Source organism: Osmerus mordax, chromosome 6 (assembly GCF_038355195.1).
Source record: "Osmerus mordax isolate fOsmMor3 chromosome 6, fOsmMor3.pri, whole genome shotgun sequence".
Classification (NCBI taxonomy): Eukaryota; Metazoa; Chordata; class Actinopteri; order Osmeriformes; family Osmeridae; genus Osmerus; species Osmerus mordax.
Window position 1 is genome coordinate 2,463,119 of NC_090055.1, and position 19,992 is coordinate 2,483,110.

At 51.3% G+C, this 19,992-nt stretch overlaps 2 protein-coding genes across 2 annotated transcripts; both read left to right on the top strand.

The window, feature by feature from the left end:
- Nucleotides 1-1,426: 1,426 nt before the first annotated feature.
- Nucleotides 1,427-5,796, top strand: LOC136943800 (gamma-enolase-like). Its single transcript, XM_067237261.1, has 12 exons — nt 1,427-1,511; nt 1,634-1,729; nt 1,818-1,876; nt 1,978-2,047; nt 2,144-2,277; nt 2,434-2,656; nt 3,253-3,450; nt 3,988-4,064; nt 4,219-4,343; nt 4,596-4,704; nt 4,915-4,973; nt 5,158-5,796. The coding sequence occupies exons 1-12, from the start codon at nt 1,427-1,429 to the stop codon at nt 5,225-5,227; spliced, it is 1,305 nt and encodes a 434-aa protein (XP_067093362.1). The 3' UTR covers nt 5,228-5,796.
- A 1,704-nt stretch (nt 5,797-7,500) lies between these two features.
- On the top strand, nt 7,501-18,731 carry atn1 (atrophin 1). The gene is given in 11 exon segments (XM_067237259.1): nt 7,501-7,521; nt 9,533-9,659; nt 10,209-10,310; nt 10,917-10,995; nt 10,998-11,035; nt 11,258-14,139; nt 14,370-14,586; nt 14,881-16,444; nt 16,676-16,819; nt 17,379-17,559; nt 17,937-18,731. Coding segments are annotated over 10 exon segments (5,268 nt in total). The 5' UTR covers nt 7,501-7,521; nt 9,533-9,632; the 3' UTR covers nt 17,971-18,731.
- Nucleotides 18,732-19,992: the final 1,261 nt, after the last annotated feature.

Below are 19,992 nucleotides of genomic sequence, written 5' to 3' on the forward strand. Positions count from 1 at the left end.
CCCGCAATGGCTTTTAGCTTGGGCTCGTGTCCTGTTATATTTAACGGTGTGAAAGCTACGCTAACAAAGCCTACTTCTCAACCGAACGCCATTCCAAGCCTGTGTTTGCCCTATCCCTCTCTTAGCCTAAATGCTATGCTAAGCCTTTGCATCCAACAGCATGTTACTGGGTTCCTGCCAATCATGACGTCTGTTTTCTCCTGCTTGCTGTGTGCACACCGGTTAATCAGTGCTTACATCACTGCTGACTAGTATTCATGACATCTGTGAAAATGTTGTCCCATGCAAATTGTGCATATATGAATATGTAATTTTGGTGTTTGCCAAAGCTCAGTGGCGCTGCCTACGGCTTGACTGCTGCAGTTTGTTTGCTGTTGTAATGGAATGAGCAGAGGGACTGTTTTTGTATTTCAAGCTTAGCTCAGCTTTCCAGATGTGCTATTTTCAATATCATGCAGGTCAGGGGCCAAAAACCAGTACTACAGACCCTTGATTTCACTCCTCTTTGCTATTTTGCTGCATTCTTTTTTCCTCTCTCATCTTTTTGTCTCCTTGACCCAGTCTCGCTCCCTCCCCTTTTCTCTGCATCTTCCAATGACTCACACGTTCCCCCTCCCCCGCCTGTCACACATTTTCACCCCCCTCTCACTCTCTCCTTCTCTCTCCCTCTCTCATTCGCTCAAACTCTCCCACTTTCCCTACCAGGCTTCACACAGGCTGCAGGTAATGATTAAAAAGAACAATTTATTATTTCACCTCCATCCTTCTTACTCTACCTCCTCCTGTCTTCTTCTCTTGCTCTGTGGTCTCTCGTCTAATCTCTGCATTGGTCCATGTTCTCAGAGCGACACAGGTAACAGCCTGGATTACATCAGCCTGTGCTATTTATCAAGGACTGACTGCATTTTACATACATGTACAGTATGCTATGTCAAATCTTGGTACTGTGTTAGAGGTTTCTGGTGTGTGTGTGTGTGTGTTTGCATGTCATGGCATGTGCTTAGAGTGGATCTGCTTCCAAGCTTTTCCTCCCCAAAGATGCGTCACTGTTTTCAGGCTCTGTGTGTGTTTCTAAAAGAGAGTAGTGAAGGTCCTTTGGAATTTGTTTATACCAGTGTGCCATGTCCACTTCCCTATACTGCTGGTATCTCATTTGATGATTAGGACACATATTAGAGGTCATTTTGCTCTGTCTCTCATCGCCATTCCAGAATATTCAACATTTCTCAAGGTTTAAATTATTCAGTAATTTGCTACAATTCCTTTCTGAGTCCCTATCATTATTATTATTATGATATTAGCAGTTAACGTCGTTAGCCATGTCAGAATAAATCAGGGATGTGTTAGATCCAAAACAGAAAGAAATAAGCGTGTGCATGTTTGTCAACATTCAAACGATGCTTCAGGGTCATAATGTTTTTTCAGGATGTCGATAGTGAACATTGTTGCTAGGGAAATCCTGGATTCCAGGGGAAACCCTACAGTAGAAGTGGACTTGCACACAGAAAAAGGTTTGATTTTGCGGACACACACATTTGTGGATGTGTGTATTGACTCTTTGTGTACAGTATATGTGTGTGTGGTACTTTTTTATAAATACCGGTGTACCGACCCATAAATGTGGCTTCTGCAGGCGTGTTCAGGGCAGCTGTTCCTAGTGGCGCTTCTACAGGCATCTATGAGGCCCTGGAGCTGAGAGATGGAGACAAGAACCGCTACAAGGGCAAAGGTGAGGCATGAGGAAGGTGTGTGTGTGTGTGTGTGTGTAGTGGGGGGGTGCTACTCTACTTACACTTTGCCTCTTCTTTAATTCTAAGGTGTGCTCAAGGCTGTTGGACACGTCAATGACACCATTGGGCCTGCCCTCATCCAGTCAGTAAGTGTTTCGCTTGTGAGTGTGTGGTTGTTTGTGTGCAAGAGAGAGAGAGAGATATGTATGTCTGTCATCGCCATTCTCTGAAATGTTGTGTGTTCCAGGGTATTAATGTCGTGGAGCAAGAGAAACTGGACAACATGATGATCGAGATGGACGGCACTGAGAACAAATGTAGGTAACTACAGTCACGCCGGTGACCCATGTAAACCACAAAAGTGCACAACTTTGTGTAAAACGCGCAATTTGTTTGTGATATTATCCCCACAGCTCAGTTTGGGGCCAACGCTATTCTTGGCGTGTCACTGGCCATATGCAAAGCTGGTGCCTCAGAGAAAGGCGTGCCCCTGTACCGTCATATTGCCGACCTGGCAGGAAACACAGAGTTGGTTCTTCCTGTTCCTGTAAGTTCCCAAGCATCGAATCTGCACCCTTTCGTCATTATTATTATTATTTTTTTTTTCGTCATTATTATTTATATATACAAGTATTTTGTATTTTCCCATTTTTGTCTTGAATGGAGTCTCTTCCCTAGTTCCACTCGTATTTCTCTCCTTCAGGCATTTAATGTGATCAACGGGGGCTCCCATGCTGGTAATAAACTGGCCATGCAGGAATTTATGGTACTTCCTGTTGGGGCGGAGTCTTTCCGTGATGCCTTGCGTGTGGGGGCGGAGCTTTACCAAACCCTCAGGGGTGTCATCAAAGAGAAGTACGGCCAGGACGCGACCAACGTGGGGGACGAGGGGGGTTTCGCACCCAACATCCTGGAGAACAGTGAAGGTAATGGACTGAGCAGTGGACACACCTATGCCACTGTAGACATTTACATTTAGTCATTTATCAGACGCTCTTATCCAGAGCGACTTACAGTAAGTACAGGGACATTCCCCCGGAGGCAAGTAGGGTGAAGTGCTTGGCCCAAGGGCACACCATCATTTTGCACGGCTGGGGAATCGAACCAGCAACCTTCTGATTACTAGCCCGATTCCCTAACCGCTCAGCCACCTGACTCCCATTGAGACATCTGGATTAGACACCTGGATTAGACACCTGGATTAGACACCTGGATTAGACACCTGGATAGACACCTGGATAGTCACCTGGATTCTTGCGTAAGACATGTCAGTATAGAAATCACCACTAAATAAAACCAATTTCCGAAATCTGAGGTTATGGTTCATTGACGTAGAAATACTTAGCTGAGGGGTTATCAACTATACTGTGAGTAAACCGTATCCATGCCATAGCCAATGCAGTTCAAGACATAGGCTGTATGGGTGTAGGTAGCTAGGTACACATCGTTGACAGGCTGTCAGTTCAGAGTCAGCTTATTGTGTCTTGAGAGCCCTCCTCTGCGGCCCGTCTTTGCCCTGCAGCCCTGGAGCTAATCAAGACGGCCATAGAGAAGGCCGGCTTCACCGACAAGGTAGTGATCGGGATGGACGTGGCCGCCTCTGAGTTCTTCATCGAGGGGAAGTACGACCTGGACTTCAAGTCGCCGCCCGACGCCAGACGCCTCATCAGAGCCCAGGAGCTGTCTGACATCTACCAGGGCTTCGTCAACAACTACCCAGGTGTGTGTGTGGGTGTGCACATGTCTCTGTGTGTGTGTGTGTGTCCTGGTTAGAGCAGGACACACTCTTCTGGTCCCAGGAGATGGGCTCAGAGGGACAGGGTGACTCTGTTAACGGGTGTTTCAATTATTACCTCTGAATGGACGTGCCGTCCCATCACATACCTGCTACCACTTCCCTCACAGAGAGAGAGGGGGGGGGGAGAGGGGGGGGGAGAGATAAAGAGGGATGGAGAGAGAGAGCTGGAGAGAGAGAGAGCTGGACTGCTCCTCCTCAATCCCCATTTCCACCTTCCGACACTTGGGGCCCGTTAAGGAGATTTTAATTATGCGCTACAGTGCACATTTGGCAAGACGGGAGCTCCTTCCACGTAGCTCTTTCGCTACCACTGGTGCTTACCACTTGTGTGTGTGTGTGTGTGTGTTTGAACTGCTGGCCAGCGGTCAAAGAGAGGGGTGAGAAGTCAAACACATCATTGAACTATTAACAATTTACTGCTACACAAACCCCACATAACCCCTCTTCTCCTTCTCCCAGTTGTGTCCATTGAGGATCCTTTCGACCAGGATGACTGGCCAGCTTGGACTCAGCTCACAGCCTCAGTGGGCATCCAGGTGAGACAGAAGTCAGCCCCCCCCTTTCCATTTGCCACGCCCTCCATCAATCCTTCCGTTCGATTGGCCGGCCTTCAGTGCCGGAGGGCGATATCGCCTGCGCAGCCCAGTATCTAAAGGGACGACGTGTGTTGTTGTTCTGTGGTTTATCTAGGTGGTGGGAGACGATCTGACCGTCACCAACCCCCGCAGGATAGAGCGCGCCCTGGAGGAGAGGGCCTGCAACTGCCTGCTGCTCAAAGTCAATCAGATAGGCTCAGTCACAGAGTCCATAAAGGCGTGAGTAAGCCACGTGAAAACCGTGCGGGCGTGTGATTAAGTGTGGCCGATGTGGATTGATGAACTCACTCCTCGAGTGTATATACAGCCCACCCGCGCCAGCAAACAGCTAGATATTCGTTGGCGCAGGGGGTAAGGAGTCACCTTGCGAGTCAGGGGTCCCGGGATCCCAGTGAGGGGAAAGGTCTGTCGGACTGAGCAGGCAGGCTCGCTGCTGTGGCGTAAGCGTAGCCTGTTCCCTGTGTGTCCCAGGTGTAAGCTGGCCCAGGAGAACGGCTGGGGGGTGATGGTTAGCCATCGCTCAGGGGAGACGGAGGACACCTTCATCGCTGACCTGGTGGTGGGGCTCTGCACTGGACAGGTAGACACACACACACGCGCACACATCCACACACGCGCGCACATACACGCACACGCGCGCACACACACGCGCACACATACACGCACACGCGCGCACACACACGCGCACACATACACGCACACACACACACATTTTCTCAAAACCTTTCCAATGTCTGTACAATGAGTATGGGTGTTTGTGTCACGATATTGTTTGTGTCTGTTCTGTCAGATCAAGACTGGAGCTCCCTGTAGATCTGAGCGTCTGGCTAAATACAACCAGCTCATGAGGTCAGTGTCCATCTAGTCCCTTAGTGTCAGGAAAACTGTGAAATGTTTTTCTGATCATCTTTTCTTTCCTTCATCCCGTCTCCCTGTGTCTCTCTGCCGCCACCCCCCCCCTCCTCCTCCTCCCCCGTTCCTCCCCCCCTCCCCTCCTCCCCCGTTCCTCCCCCCCCTCCTCCCCCACTGTCAGGATTGAGGAGGAGTTGGGGGACCAGGCCCGTTTCGCTGGTCACAACTTCCGGAACCCCAGCGCCCTCTGAGGCCTAGGGGGCGCGGACCGACACTGCATCACAGACACGCAACGCATCAGTGGGCAGCACAGACACAGGAACAGACAGACTACCAGGCAGACAGACTTACTGACACACAGCTGACAGCGACAAATAATCACTTTCAAACCTCCTAAACACAAATTAGAAGGCCCAGACGGATACACGCAGATCCACTAAGAAATAGATTGAGAACAATCAGCTTTTAAAATCACCTAGGCGCTCTGATGGTTGACTCCACCAGTTTCAACCGCTCTAGCGTTGATTGCAAGAAGACTTGTACAAAGAAAACAGAGACCGCGTATGTTTTTACGCAAACTAGCATCTTTCTGTTCTCCACTTGTTCCTTATCTCTCTCTATCTCTTCTCCCCACGATCCCTCCATCCCCCATGTTCAACTATTTCTTCATGACAGTGCTACAATCCTGCTTCTCCTCTCTTGTTCCATACCGGGAAATCAGAAGTATATCTTCACCAGACCTGATAGCTTGCTATATAATCATGTCTGTTACCTTAATATAAGCCATGCACTCAATAAAAACCTGAGTAACTACAATGTTCACTTCAATCACAACTGCCTATTTATTCCTGCATTTTAGAGATAAGTCCTTTGCTACATTTTACATTTTAGTCGTTTAGCGACTTACAGGGACATTCCCCCGAGGCAAGTAGGGTGAAGTGCCTTGCCCAAGGACACAACATCATTTTGCCTGGCAGGGAATCGAACCGGCAACCTTCTGATTACTAACCCAATTCCCTAACCGCTGGTTATGTGCTGTTCTATATGTATCTACTTGTCACTATAGGTATTGTTTGTGTCTGAATAGATTAAGAATCAATACAATGTTTAAATGCAACGTTGATTAAATAGCATTCAATAGACGGGCTATTCTATTCTGCATGACATTTCTGTTGTGACCGGGGAAGGCTTGTTGTAATATTCACATTGTAATATTCACCTAATTATTAATTCATTTAGCCTACCTACACCATGCACATGTGCGTATTCATTTGTGATATGTTGCTGCATGAGAATACACTGTTGCAGTTTTGTCAACTGCAAGTTACAAATGTAGCAGCAGAGGGAGCGCGAGCTGCGGTGGTTGTCGAGTGAAGCTACACGCTCGCGCACAGATAGTGGAGGAGAAGGGTTTCCTGAACCGTTCCCTGCGCGCAGGCGCACTCTGCCGATCCTCAACACGGTAACTATGGTTACTACACAATAGGAGACGGGACAGGGGGCTGGGTGAAGGGGCTAGGGAGCGACATGGAGAGAGGGAGCTTTGCAGAGCCGCTTGACTGGCCACACGGTTGCAAGCTTTCCCCGACTGTCAGGAGAGACGAGACAGAGTGTAGGGGGGGAGGGAGTCATTTGTTGGAAAGGGAAAAATTAAAAGGAGATGCTTCGCCTCAAAATATATAGCCTTTTTACAAGAAAAACTGCTACGTTGGAATGGCCCTAAATGGGCGGATGTATATAGTCTACACAAAGTTAGGGTTATCTGTCATTAAATGAGTATGCCCATATGCTTATCTAGCTTATAAAGGCCTTGATGTTGCACGGTGTGATATTGTTAGGATAAGAAATAGTCTAGGCCTCGCCTACGTGAACAAAGGACAGGTTTGGAAGATTCCATCATATTCCTTGTTCTTTATAGAGCTTGTGAGAATGTGTGGATGTAGCTATTCACAGGAAGGTTGGTCTGTATACCACAGTGTAGGTGAACGTGTTTTGGGTTGAGGTAGAATAGAGAGACCTTTCTCTCCCTGTCTCCCCTCCCTCTTCAGAGTTTTGGCCTTCTCTGCGCCTCTTCCTTCTCCCTCCCTCCTTCTCCCCTCTCCTCGCTCCCCCTTTCCTTAGGAATATGCAAATCACGCCCTCCTCCAGCTCCCTCTCTCTCGCTCTCTTTCTCTTACCCGACGTGCATCCCCTGTTCGCCCCTCCGTTAAAATTGTGACTGTACCGACGGCAAAAAAAAGTGCAAGTCGTCTTGACGGAGGAAGGGGGAGTGGGGAGAAAGGAAAAGGGGCGAAGGGGGTGGGGAAGGCAAGCGTACGCATCAATTTGTACAGTCTTCAGCGGCACCCCGTTTTTCCTGCAACGACTTGAGAGAGAATTCTGCATTATTTGCGGAACCGTTTCAAAATGATCCAGCGCCGGGGCTCTGTTTATAGGAGCTTGTGCCACTGTGTAGCCTGTGTAGGTCCACGTACAATGTGAAACGTGAGGCACAGAGAAAGAAAGGGAGAGTGAAAGAGGGGCCACGCATCGCTGGATATTATAGGTAAGGAGAGGGGAAAATGGATGCACAGTCTATATTTTTAGCTTTTCTTGTTGGCCACGCTTGTGTCCTCCCTCCCCTTCCTTTGTGCGTTAATGATCATGCTCGTGCGTTATGGCTAATTTATGCCCCGGTATATGTGTGTTAGAACGGTCAACACACGCACTCACATTCCAACGAGAACAGGCGGTGCAAAATGCCTATCGCCATTCTATTCAACCGTTTTCTTTATCCAGGGGATGAAAATATAGAGTGCGCGACAAAACGCATAGATGTGTGAATCTTTCTGCTTTATCGGTGTAGCTGTTGCTCATTCTCTCGGTTCGGGCGATTCCGTTGTAGCTCTCTCGGTGAAGGTAGAAAAGCTGTACCCGGTCGCTTCTGCATGTGTATCAATAACATTCGCAGGAGAAGAAAGAAGAAAGAAGGTTGCGGTGCCTGTTTGACGGTGATGTAAGCTGTACAACTGTCTCTGCTCAGACTGTGGCTTGGGGCATGCTATGCCCGCTATGCATCCCTAGTAGTATTAATTTTTATTGACGTACATGTGTTTGACAGAGAAACAAGCAAAACACATAGGAGTGAGTGAGTTTAGGTCGTGTGTTAGAGAGCGAGACAGTGGAAGAGACCATCTGATGCCATTAGTATACCCTATATTCTGCTGTGTAAGTTGCTGTGTTTGCTAATGTAGTTGTTTATAGACCTTGGCCAGGAACCTGCAAATGAACACATGAATGAGAAGCAGCCACCTGTGACATTGCACGCTGTAAATATACTCTGTCTTCGGGAACTGTAGCCCGTGAATACAAGTTGATCCACACATTTCACCAGACCGTAGCCTGCACAATTCATTACTGAATGTTTGGACCACAGGCCCGTAGTGTGCGCTGTATTTTTAATTTTTCAGCCTCCTTGTGGCTGTCTGTCTCCTTGTGTTCAATGTAAAGCCCAAGTACCCATCAGCCATTAATCACTTAGTGTACACTGTATGTATATGTAGGGTATAAATGCTGTGAGTGTATGAATAAGTCAATGCATGCTCTACTCAGTAATGATTAATGCATATCTGTATGTACTGCAGAAGGTAGTGCTGTGGGATTTACTGTACTGAATGTGTGATGAATCAAACACACGTACACATAAACTTGAAAATGAATGTGTTGTTTACTGCCCACTTAGTTGAACGTGCTTGTACCGTACACGAACAGTGCCACTACTTTGCGACTACTCATCTAAATATATCTTTTAATTTCTTCCTGTGTGTAACTGTACTATTTATAACCTCATTTAATATGAATGAGGTTTCTTAGTGGAACATGAATGAATGGATTAACGAGGCCCTTTGTAGTTCCTGTTTTTAACGTCAGTTACTCTTATGAATGGCTGAGTGACACCTATCTAACTCTGTGTCGTAGTCAGTTGACCTTATGAATGGCTGAGGAGGCTTGGGATTGAGTTAATGTGGGTGTGCTGGCTGGCCGTACGCAGTGGTTGTAGGATAACCACATGTGGCTGAAGGTTTTGATTTGTGGTCATGGAGGTGGAAGGGGGTATGGCACTGGGAAGCCTTGCATGTTGTCTAGGCTTTGTACCGGGTCTGATAACAACAGTTAGAAAATATGATGTGGTGTTTTTGTTGCACCTTTGTCATTTGTATTTTTACATTTGTACATTTGTATTTTTGGTAATTTTTGTATTTTTATATTGTAATTTACGGCAACTTATATTTTATTTTATTGTATATTTAATTCTATTCTAATCCCACTTAGTACAGCTAGTTTATGTACCCTTAGTATAGTTAGTCCACATATTTAAATTTTAGGTATATGTTTATTGTATGCACCTTCCTGCCAAAGCAAATTCCTTGTCTGTGCAAACTTTCATGGCGAATAAATCCCATTCAGATTCAGATTCAGATTCATATCTCTTGGTCGGGGGGGGAGCCCTTACCAACCTTGGAACACACCTTGGATGAAGAGTTTGATTTGACGTGGTTGTGCTGTTGTCTCTGCAGGTCTGGGTAGCTTGGATGTGGTGATCTCCAGACTGAACAGAGACCACTACTTCCTCTGCCGTTGCCTGCGAGGTGAAATGGACATTGCAGAGGACAGACCATGAAGACAAGAACCCACAAAGAATCAGTAAGAACTGTTATCATCATTAGTGTGTGTGTGTGTGTGTGTGTGTCAAAGAAATTGCCTTCTGTTCTCATAAGGCATTATTAAATGTGAAATCGTGAATGGTTTTGAAATTATATGAATTAGATTATCTCAAGTTGATAGCCTATTATATATTAGAGGTGAATGAAAACAATAATTCTGTGTGATATGACTACCAATGCCGTTATTGTGATGATCTTCTTCTCTCCTTTCTCTTACATTTTCCTGTCTACCTCCATGTAAAATGTCTGTGTCTTATTTCTTATTGTTTTATCTGCCCCCCATTGTGTTTTTTTGACCCAACGTTCCTATTTCTAATTATCTCTGCTATTCTCATGTTCTCTCTACCTTCCATAACTCCAACGCCCTAATTTCTCTGTTTCTCATGTATTGATTCATGTTATGTTTTGATCATCTTTTTATATCATCTCACTAATCTCACCTAATCTTTATCCCCCCCCCCCCCCTCGCCCCAATTTATCCCCCTTTCCTTCTCCTCCTCCTTGCATCCTTCACCCCTGGTCGGTTCAGATGCCCATGCGCAGTGGGCGGAGGAGGGGGGGCAGTGAGGAGAGGAGGGGCAGGCGCCCGCACCCCAGCCCGTCTCGAGCCGAACGCAACGACAGGCAGACGGTTAGACTCCACCGCCTCCGTGTCTCTCTCTCTCTTTCTCTCTCTCTCTCTCTCTCTCTCTCTCTCTCTCTCTCTCTCTCTCTCTCTCTCTCTCTCTCTCTCTCTCTCTCTCTCTCTCTCTCTCTCTCTCTCTCTCTCTCTCTCTCTCTCTCTCTCTCTCTCTCTCTCCCCCTCTCTCTGTCTCTCTCTCTCTCCCCCTCTCTCTCTCTCTGTCTCTCTTTCTCTCTCTCTGTCTCTGTCTCTCTCTGTCTCTCTCTCTCTGTCTCTCTCTCTCTCCCCCTCTCTCTGTCTCTCTCTCTCTCCTGCGTTCACCCCTTAACTCAGTGTGTGGTTTAGTTAAGACAGAGAAGGGTCTGTCAATCACTGTTCATCGATCAAAGCCCTAATGAAGCCCTGTGTGGTGTGAGTGTGTGTGTGAGTCATAGTCACAATTTGGCACAGACGTACCTTTGCACTGCCGACGATGTTTGTTTCTGCGTTTTACACACTTGTGCACTTTGTGTGTCATCTCTCCGGTACTTTGATGTCTTCTGTGCGCTTCTTTGTTCTAAAAACAGACTTAGGAGCAGAACTGCGGCAGAATTTAAACCCGTTCTTTCTTTTCAGCAAAGAGCCGCCGGCGAGGAGTTGGCTGCAAACCGCTTCAATCGCCGTTCGCAAGGTCACGACTCATCAGAGAGTGAAGGGAGGAACATGTGCCTCCTCCGAAGAGGCAGAAAGTCCAGGTCAGTTGAACAAAAATATATAATCTCATGAAGGGAAAACAACTGTGTCTACTGTCAAGTACATCAAGTTCAATGTAATCACTCCTCTAGGGTGTGATTCAACTGGATACTGTTTGAGCACGGCACATATTTACCACAGCGATGCTCTAGAGTTGTAACAGACTGTAACACACATTTGCACAGGCGTGTGTCAAATAAATCACATTTTCACTTTCCTCACAGGATGCCGCCCCAACCACAGCCCCCCCTGCTTCAACTAATTCTACCGAGAACACACCCTCCACTGTCCCACCCCCACCCCCGGCTGTAAGCCAATCACGGGAGAGTGACAATGAGGATGGACAATCCCAAGGTAGCAGGAGCTCAGTTGTAGGGAGCCTGGCCAATAGCAGCAGTAGTCTAAGCAGTGGGCGGGACATAGACCAGGACAACCGCTCCTCCTCTCCGAGTCTCTCCGCCTCCCCATTGGCCAGCCTGGACTCCGACTCCGACAGCCCTGATTCGCCCAAGCAAGGAGAGAGGGAACGTGAAAAGGGGAAAGGGGGAGGAGTGGGGAAGTCAGGGGGAGAGGACAGAAGAACTGCGAGAGAGGCGAGAGGGGAGGAGTCTTGCGGAGAGGCGGAGAGGAGGGACGGCGACGGCAGGATGGACGACAGTCCTGCTTTGAAGCCGCCTACCGCCCCTTGCCCTTCCTCTGCCCTCACTCCCTCTGTCCGTGGCGGGGCTGATTCCAGCGTCGCCGAGGGCAACAGTGGCAGGAAGTCCTACTTCTCCCTGGACTCCAAGCTGGTGAAGGTGGAGTACGGAGGAGGCGACGGAGGACACGGCGGTGACGGAGGACACGGCGGCAGTCGGATGAACGCCAAAGTCAACGCTCAGTGCATGACCAAGACAACCGTCTCCGGGGGAGACTATCCCCACGGCAACCCCAATATTCCGCACGCCCCTCCCCCACCGCTGCCCCCTCCACCCGCCCTGAAGCCTCTCGAGATGGGGGTTCAGAACCTCCCAGTCGAGGCCAAATCAGAAAGAGACAAGATGGAGAAGGTCGAGAAACTCATGGACAAGACCCAGTCCACGCCCCCTTCCCTGTTACCGCAAACCAGCCCCTTGCCCCAGCCTCAGCCCTCACCCCACCCCCATCACTATAGCCCCACCAGCTGGCAGGGTGGCACGGCAACCGGTTGCCAGGGTAGCTGGGGCTACGCCCGTTACCCCGGTAACCACCACCCGCACCAGCCGCAGCACCAACCCCCAGTGCAGCAGCAGCAACTTCCCTCCGTCTACAACCCCCCCTCCTCCCGCCTCTCCTCCGCCTCGCGCCCCCCCTACCTCCCCCACCCTCACCCCCACCCCCACAGGGAGTACCTGCCCAGGTACACTGGTGGGGGAGGGGAAAGAGAGAGGGGGGCGACGGGAGAGCGGGAGAGGGGAGGCAGAGGCGAGTTTGGAGGGAGGGAGATGAGCAGGGAGTTCTCTGCCAGCGTAGGCAGCAGCGGTGGGGGTGGAAACAACAACAACACAAGTGGGGGGATGGGGGGGCCCAACGGTCTGCAGGCCAGAGAGTTTGGCTCTCTGGCGGGGAGTCAGAACCGTGAGTACCCAGGTCTGGTAGCACAGGCCCCTGGGAGAGACGGACCCATTGGTCCCGGGGGGAGAGAATTTGGATCCGGGTTTAGGGACAGAGATAGAGATAGAGAGAGGGACAGGGAGAGAGATGGAGGAAGGGATTTCTCTCTGCCCAATCAGAACCAGAGTAGAGACTTTGGGGCCAATGGGACGGGGCCTGGGGGAGGCCACCCCAGAGACAAGGAAGCGGGCAGGTGGGGCGAATATGGGGGGCAGACAAGAGAGGTGGGTGGGAACAGCAACTCAAACAACCCCCTGCCCCCGAGTAACCCCCCCGGCTCAGCCGCTGGGTTACCTGGGTTACCTGGGTTACCTGTGACCCCCATCCTAACCCGAGACCCCCCGTCTTCACCCCAAAGCACCCCCACTCACCCCTCCCTCTCCTCCCTGCCACCTCACTCTCACCCCCACCCTCCAAACCCCTCCAACCGGGAATACCCCCCCTCGATAGATCAGGCCCCGCCCCCTCCCTCCGGCGGAGAGCACTTCCACAGGGAGTACGCCCCTCCAGGAGGGAAAGACTACCCACCTGGTGCCGCCTCCTCCACTGGCCCCCCACGGGAGTACCCCAGCCCCCCCGGGATGACCCCCAACCTGGGGAGGGACTACCCCGGTGGACCCCATTCCTCCCACCCCTCCCACCCCCACTACCAGGTCCAGTCAGCCAGGGACCGAGACCGAGAGAGGGACTCGAACCTGCGAGAGGCAGCTCTTTATCAGAGCCGCGGAGGCCCCGCCCAACCCCCCTCCCACTCTCCTTCCTCCTCCTCGTCGTCCTCGCACCACTCGCATCCTCCGAACGCTCCCTATCCCCCTCCACCTCCTCCCCCTCCTCTCCCTCCCCCCCAGACCTCTATACCCCAGCCGCCCACCTCGGGCCTGGGACCAAACCACACGCGTCCGGTGCAGTACCCCTCGTCCAATCAGACTCCTCCCACCCCCCATTCGCCCTTGTCCAGCACCGCAACCAATCAGATGGGAGGGTTTCCATCTTTCCCTCCTGGTCCCTCCTCCGGAGCGAACATGCCACTTCCTGGTTCGGGCGTGTCCTCTACCTGTTCCCCAGGATGTAGGCCCTCCTCCTACCACGGCACCTTAAACAGCCACCCCCCCTTCAGTGGCCCCTACCACCCCAATGGGAACAGTGGCAGTAACCTGGCCCACAGCAATAGTAGCAGTGGCATACCCAACAACAACAGCAATAGCAACTCCCACTCCCTCTCGCCCCCTAATGCCTCCAAGGGATCTCTTGGCAACCCTGGCAACAACAACGGCACTTCAACTCCCAGCTCCAGCTCCACACTTCCTGGGGATGGGCATTCGGATTCGTCTACTGGCCCTCTCCCTCCGCCCGTCATCAAGGAGGAACCAATAGAGGAACGGGAGGAGAGCGAGAGCCCGCCCCCGGTGTTGCGAAGCCCGTCCCCTGAGCCGAAACCCGTGGACGTTCCGATCCACGCCAGCCAGTCCGCGAGGTGAGACGGGATCAATGTTAGTCTCGTCGTAACAGCATAGCTTCCGTCTGGACCTATTCCCCACGCGGATGTCCTGTTACTCGATACGTTAAACCAGACAGTAAAAAATGCCAGAAACTTCTTCCGGGCATCTGATATTGATTATTAGAAACCGAATCTGTCTCTCCTTCATGACCATGATCATGAGTGTGAATTGTTCTTCCTCGCTGAGGTGTGTGTGCTGTTGTCAGGTTCCACAGGGTTCTAGACCGGGGCAGTGGGAACTCGTGCGCTCGCAGCGATGTTCTGTTCGTCCCGCTGGATGGATCCAAACTGTGGAAGAAGAGGAACGAGGTGATCGAGAGGGCCCGTCGAGAGGTGGAACAGAGAGCCAGAGACCTGCGAGAGAAAGAGAGGGAACGAGAGAGGGAACGGGAAAGAGAGAGAGAACTGGAGAGACACCTACAAGTAAGCCTGTTGTGGATCAGAGTTGGTATATTTTAGGAAAGTAATGATGATGAGGATGCTGATTATGATGATAACCAGACGTGTGTGCATTGATAATATTTCTCTCCCTCTCTTTTTTTCTCCCTCTCTATTTCTCTCCCTCTCTATTTGTCCCTCTCTATTTCTCCCTCTCTTTTTCTCTACCTCTCTATTTCTCCCTCTCTATTTCTCCCTCTCTTTTTCTCCCTCTCTTTTCTCTCCCTCTCTATTTATGTCCCTCCCTTTCTCCCCCCTTCTCCCCCCCTCCCTCTGCAGCAGCAGAAGGACAACAACAACAACAACAACGCTGTAGGAGGAGGGCCACGCCAAGGCTCCTCCCTCTTCTTCCCCTCGTCTTCCTCCATCCTCCTCGACCCTTCATCCTCCTCCTCCTCTTCCTCTGGCAACCCTGCCTCCCACCCTCCCCCTCACCCCCAGCACCACCACCCCCACCCCCACGCTCACCTGCACCCCTCCCACCCTCTTCATCCTTCCCTCTCTCACTCCATCCCCCACTCCCTCCTCCTCCCGTCCATGGGAGGGGCGTCGGCAGTGGTTGGGGGTCACCAAGGGGCCTTGGGGATCGGGTTAGGGGGTCCCTACCTGGGTCCTGATACACCTGCTCTGAGGACCCTGAGCGAGTACGCGCGGCCGCACGCCATGTCTCCCCTGGGCGCGGCCAGCCGAGCGCAGGCCCACCACCCTCACGTTCACCATCACGCCCACCCCCACGCCCACCCCCACGTCCACCCTTCCTTCTTCCTCCCCCAGTTCCAAAACCCCGGCCTGGGCCACCCTCACCACCTCCCCGCCGACGCTGCCACGGCAGCCGCCATCTTGGGGTTCCTGTACGGGGGTAGTCTGGAGGGGGGTCACGGGGGCATGGGGGGTCATGGGGGAGTACCTGGGGGGCCGGGGCCAGGGGGGATGGGTGGTGCAGGGATGGGCTTCCCTCATGCGATGGCAGCCCACAGGGACCGCATGAAGCCGGGCTTTGAGTTTAAGAGTGAGGAGAGGATGTATCCGCCGGTCTCCATGGCTGACCAAACGGCTCTTGCCCTCGCTCACTCCCACTCGCACGCCCACGCCCATGCCCACGCACACGCACACGCCCACTCCCTCCTGTTAGGGGGTGGAGGAGGGGGGGCCGGCGAGGTGTCACTCTATGGCACACCCCCTCCTTCAGCCCCTCCAGCCCCACCTCCTCTCCAGAACCCGGGGCTAGCCCCTGTGAGCCGACCCCCCAACCCCTCTGCCCCCCAGCCCCTCTCCAACCCACCCCCGTCCTCCATAGTCCCTCCCCCACTCCCCACCCACCCTGTAACCACACCCACCGCTGCTCCTCCTCCCCCGGCCCCCGCCGCCCCTCCTCCAGCTCCTCCCCCTCCGCCCTCCTCCTCCAACCCCGCTTCATCCCACCATCATCCCTCTCCCCACCCCTCCTTCCCCAGCTCCCTCCACTCTCACCCCCCACCCGCCCCCACCCTGGGTCCAGCCGCCCCCGCTGAGACCTACCCCACTCCCACTCGCTCGCCCGCCTCCTCGGAGAGAGAGAGGAGCGGGGAGAGGGAGAGAGAGAGAGAGAGGGAGAGAGACAGAGTGGGGCTGCCAGCCAGTGGGGAGAGAGAACAAGAGAGGGAGAGAGAAAGAGGGGCAAGTGGTGGAGGAGGAGGAGGAAGCGGAGGAGGAACAGGAGGAGGAGGTGGTGGTGGAGGAGGAGGAGGAGGAGGAGGAGGAGGAGGGGAGAATCTGGGGCGTCTCCAGATGTTGAACGTTACGCCTCACCATCACCAGCACTCACACATCCACTCCCACCTACACCTGCACCAGCAAGACACAGGTACCCACTGCTGAGACAACCACGCCACCCATACGCTACACATAGCATTGTATAAAGTACTCAAGTAATCCAGTACCCATATCTTATCAAGGCATTGCAATCAATTACCGATCCATCAGAAGGTGACACAGGGATTTGCCCATATGAATCCGCCCTCTTTCTTTTGACACGGTTGCATGGTGACTCCTATTAAATATTTCCTGTATTTCCTCTTACATCATTGGCCGCCAGCGGCGGGCGGGGTGCACCCCCTGATGGACCCGCTGGCCTCGGGGTCTCCCCTGGCACGCCTGCCGTACCCCGGAGCCTCTCTGGGCACCCCCATCCTGGCACACCCCCTCACTGATAGCGAGGTGCTACGCCAACAGCTCTTCGGTGAGAAGAATGTGAAATCTGAATCTGCTGATCCAGGAATTCACACAGTTAAAGTTATTGTATTTTATAGTAATTGTGGAAGGATAGGAACTTTCCGAGGAATTGAAATTTAATATTTTCTTTCCCTCTTTCGTTCCCTCTTCTCCTCTCTTCTTTCCAACCAAACTTCCTGTCATGGCTGACCTCCGTTCTCTCTCTTTCTATCGTCAAATCACTTTTTCATTTGACTCGTTTGCCCCTGTCTCCTTATACCCCTGCTCCTCTCCTCCATCCTGTCTCTGTCCTTCCCCCGTCCTTTCCCCCTGCTCCTCTCCTCCATCCTGTCTCGGTCCTTCCCCCGTCCATTTCCCCTGCTCCTCTCCTCCATCCTGTCTCTGTCCTTCCCCCGTCCATTTCCCCCTGCTCCTCTCCTCCATCCTGTCTCGGTCCTTCCCCCGTCCATTTCCCCCTGCTCCTCTCCTCCATCCTGTCTCGGTCCTTCCCCCGTCCATTTCCCCCTGCTCCTCTCCTCCATCCTGTCTCTGTCCTTTTCCCCCTGCTTCTCTCCTCTGGCCCGCAGGCGCTCCGTTCCGCGAGCTGCCCCAGCCCTCCTCTCTCTCTGGCCCCATGTCTGCGGCCCATCAGCTACAGGCCATGCAGCAGGCCCAGAGCGCTGAGCTGCAGATTCAGAGGCTGGCCCTGGAACAGCAGTGGATCCACCACCATCATCACCACTCCCTCACCCAGGACGAGTACTACAGGTACTTTGGATGTTGGAATAGAGTGGGGGTGAGGGAGGGCATTACATTTACTTTTAGTCATTTAGCAGACGCTCTTATTCAGAGCGACTAACGGTAAGTACAGGGACATTCCCCCGAGGCAAGTAGGGTGAAGTGCCTTGCCCAAGGACACGTCATTTTGCACGGCCGGGAATCGAACTGGCAACCTTCAGATTACTAGCCCGATTCCCTAACCACTCAGCCACCTGACTGGAGAGAGGGGGATGGAGATGGGGCCTTTGTTTATGTGTGTAGTCGCTTGTCTGTCTGTCTGTGTGTGTGTGTGTGTGTGTGTGTGTGTCTGCCATGCTGCACGAGACGTCCATAGTGCAATACTTTGTACTTTTCTTTCCTTTCAGCCACTTGAAGAAAGAGAGTGACAAGACCTTGTGAGGGAGGGAAAGAGAGGGGGGACGTGTCCAAGGATGAAAAGCGGAAGAGAGGAGAGAATAATGTGCAAAACGAAAACAAAACAATGAACGAAAGCACTGAACAATGAAGAAAGATTTAAAAGAAAAACATGGACTGGACACATATCATAGGACTGACCTGACTGCGAGGAAGGGGTTAAAGAATGGAGGGAGGGACGGAGAGCGAGGAGTGAAAATGTTGCGCACAGTCCTTGTGTTTACTGTACGGTGTCCTAGATCCAGACTCCGGCGCTTCCTAGCGTATGTTGTTCAACTCCAGTCTGTTTTGTAATGTGCTCTGTATATTAGGCGGGGGCAGCAATATAGTGCAGTACAGTATGTGTAAAATACCTTTATGCCAGAACGAATGTGTACATGAGTCTTTCTTTTCTGTCATTGCATGTAGCTAGGCGCTTCTTCTGAACTGGTGGAACCTTTAATCTATTTTTAGTAACGAACCCCTTGTTTGTACCTGAGGTGTTCTATGAGTATGCATGAGCCCAACGACTTAGAGTCGTGTTATGTTTATGATCAATAGTATTGTTATAATTATTGTTGATGTAATGTCTGTTTGATGATAATTATATAATTATATATACATATTATTTTCTATTATGTTTTTACATTTTCATGGTATGCTGGTTCGTTTTTAGCTTTTTATTTTAAATCCCCCCCCCCCCCCCCCCCTGTGAAACGAATGAAGGAAAAAACAGTCTGAAAATAAATTACTTCTTTTTTTGCTAACGTTGTACGTCGTACCTAGACACAATGGAGACTGTAAGAACACATATGTAAGCCTACATAGAGTACTGCCAGGGTCCCCCTCCTAAAAAATGTTTTATAGAAGACACCCACACAAAGACTATCAAATTCCTCTCTCCACCCCCTCTCATTTCTCCCCTCAATCTCTCCCTATTCCTCTATCCCCCCCCCTCTCTCTCTCCCTCTCTCTCCCTCTCTCTCCCTCTCTCTCTGGTAGACTGTAGCTAATAGGAGACACATGGGAAGAGTGAGAGGCTGCTAGTGAGGCTGCTCCAGTGAACACCAGCCACCCTGAGCTAGCATTCCATACCGCACTGTAAAAGAAAGAGAAGAGAGAAAGAGAAGAAAAGTGTAGGAGACGAGAACGTGATTTACTGATGCTGCTCAGGGTTGTGTGAGTGTGTGTGTGTGTGTGAGTGAGTGTGTGTGTGTGTGTGCGTGTGTGTGGGTGTGAGTGTGTGGGGGTATGGGGGTGTGTGTGAGTGTGTGTGTGTGAGTGTGTGTGGGGGTGTGTGTGTGTGTGGGGGTGTGTGGGGGTATGGGGGTGTGTGTGCGTGTGTGTGGGGGTGTGTGCATGTGTGTGTGTGTGTGGGGGGAGTGTGCGCGTGTGTGTGTGTTGGGGTGTGTGTGTGTGGGGGTGTGTGTGTGGGGGGGGGGGTTGCGTGTGTGTGCGTGGGGGTGTGTGTGTGTGGACTGCTCCTCACATCTTGTTCAGTTGTTTTGATTGCAGTGTGATTCCTACAGGGTTAAATAGTAGGCGAGAACAATATTGCTTCTCTTGGGCTTATTTTATAAGAATTGAGACCAGAAAACAGACTCTGGAGAGACTACAGAGATGTGGCCCCAGATCTCTCCCTTTAGATACTCTCCCTACCTGCTCCCTTGAAATAGTATCTGCTTAGTAAACAAAATTGTGGACAAAAACTGTCTTGTGCGGGCCCCTTTTCATCAACAGAAATGAGAGAATAAAAGCACAGTTCTGGTATTGATATTGAACAGGAGCCATGTATCACACTATACTAAGATACTATATGCCATACATGCTGTACCGCACACCAAGGTGATACCGTAAGTAGGTTGTGTCGTGTTTCAAGTCACCTTGAATAAGTGTGTCAACTAATGTTGAAATGCCTCCTAAGCAGGACAACTCTGACATTCTCCTCTGATGACATCACATTAGAGGAGATATTCTTAGAACCCCCCCTCCAGAAGTCCTTCATACTGGATGGATGAGGAGGACAAT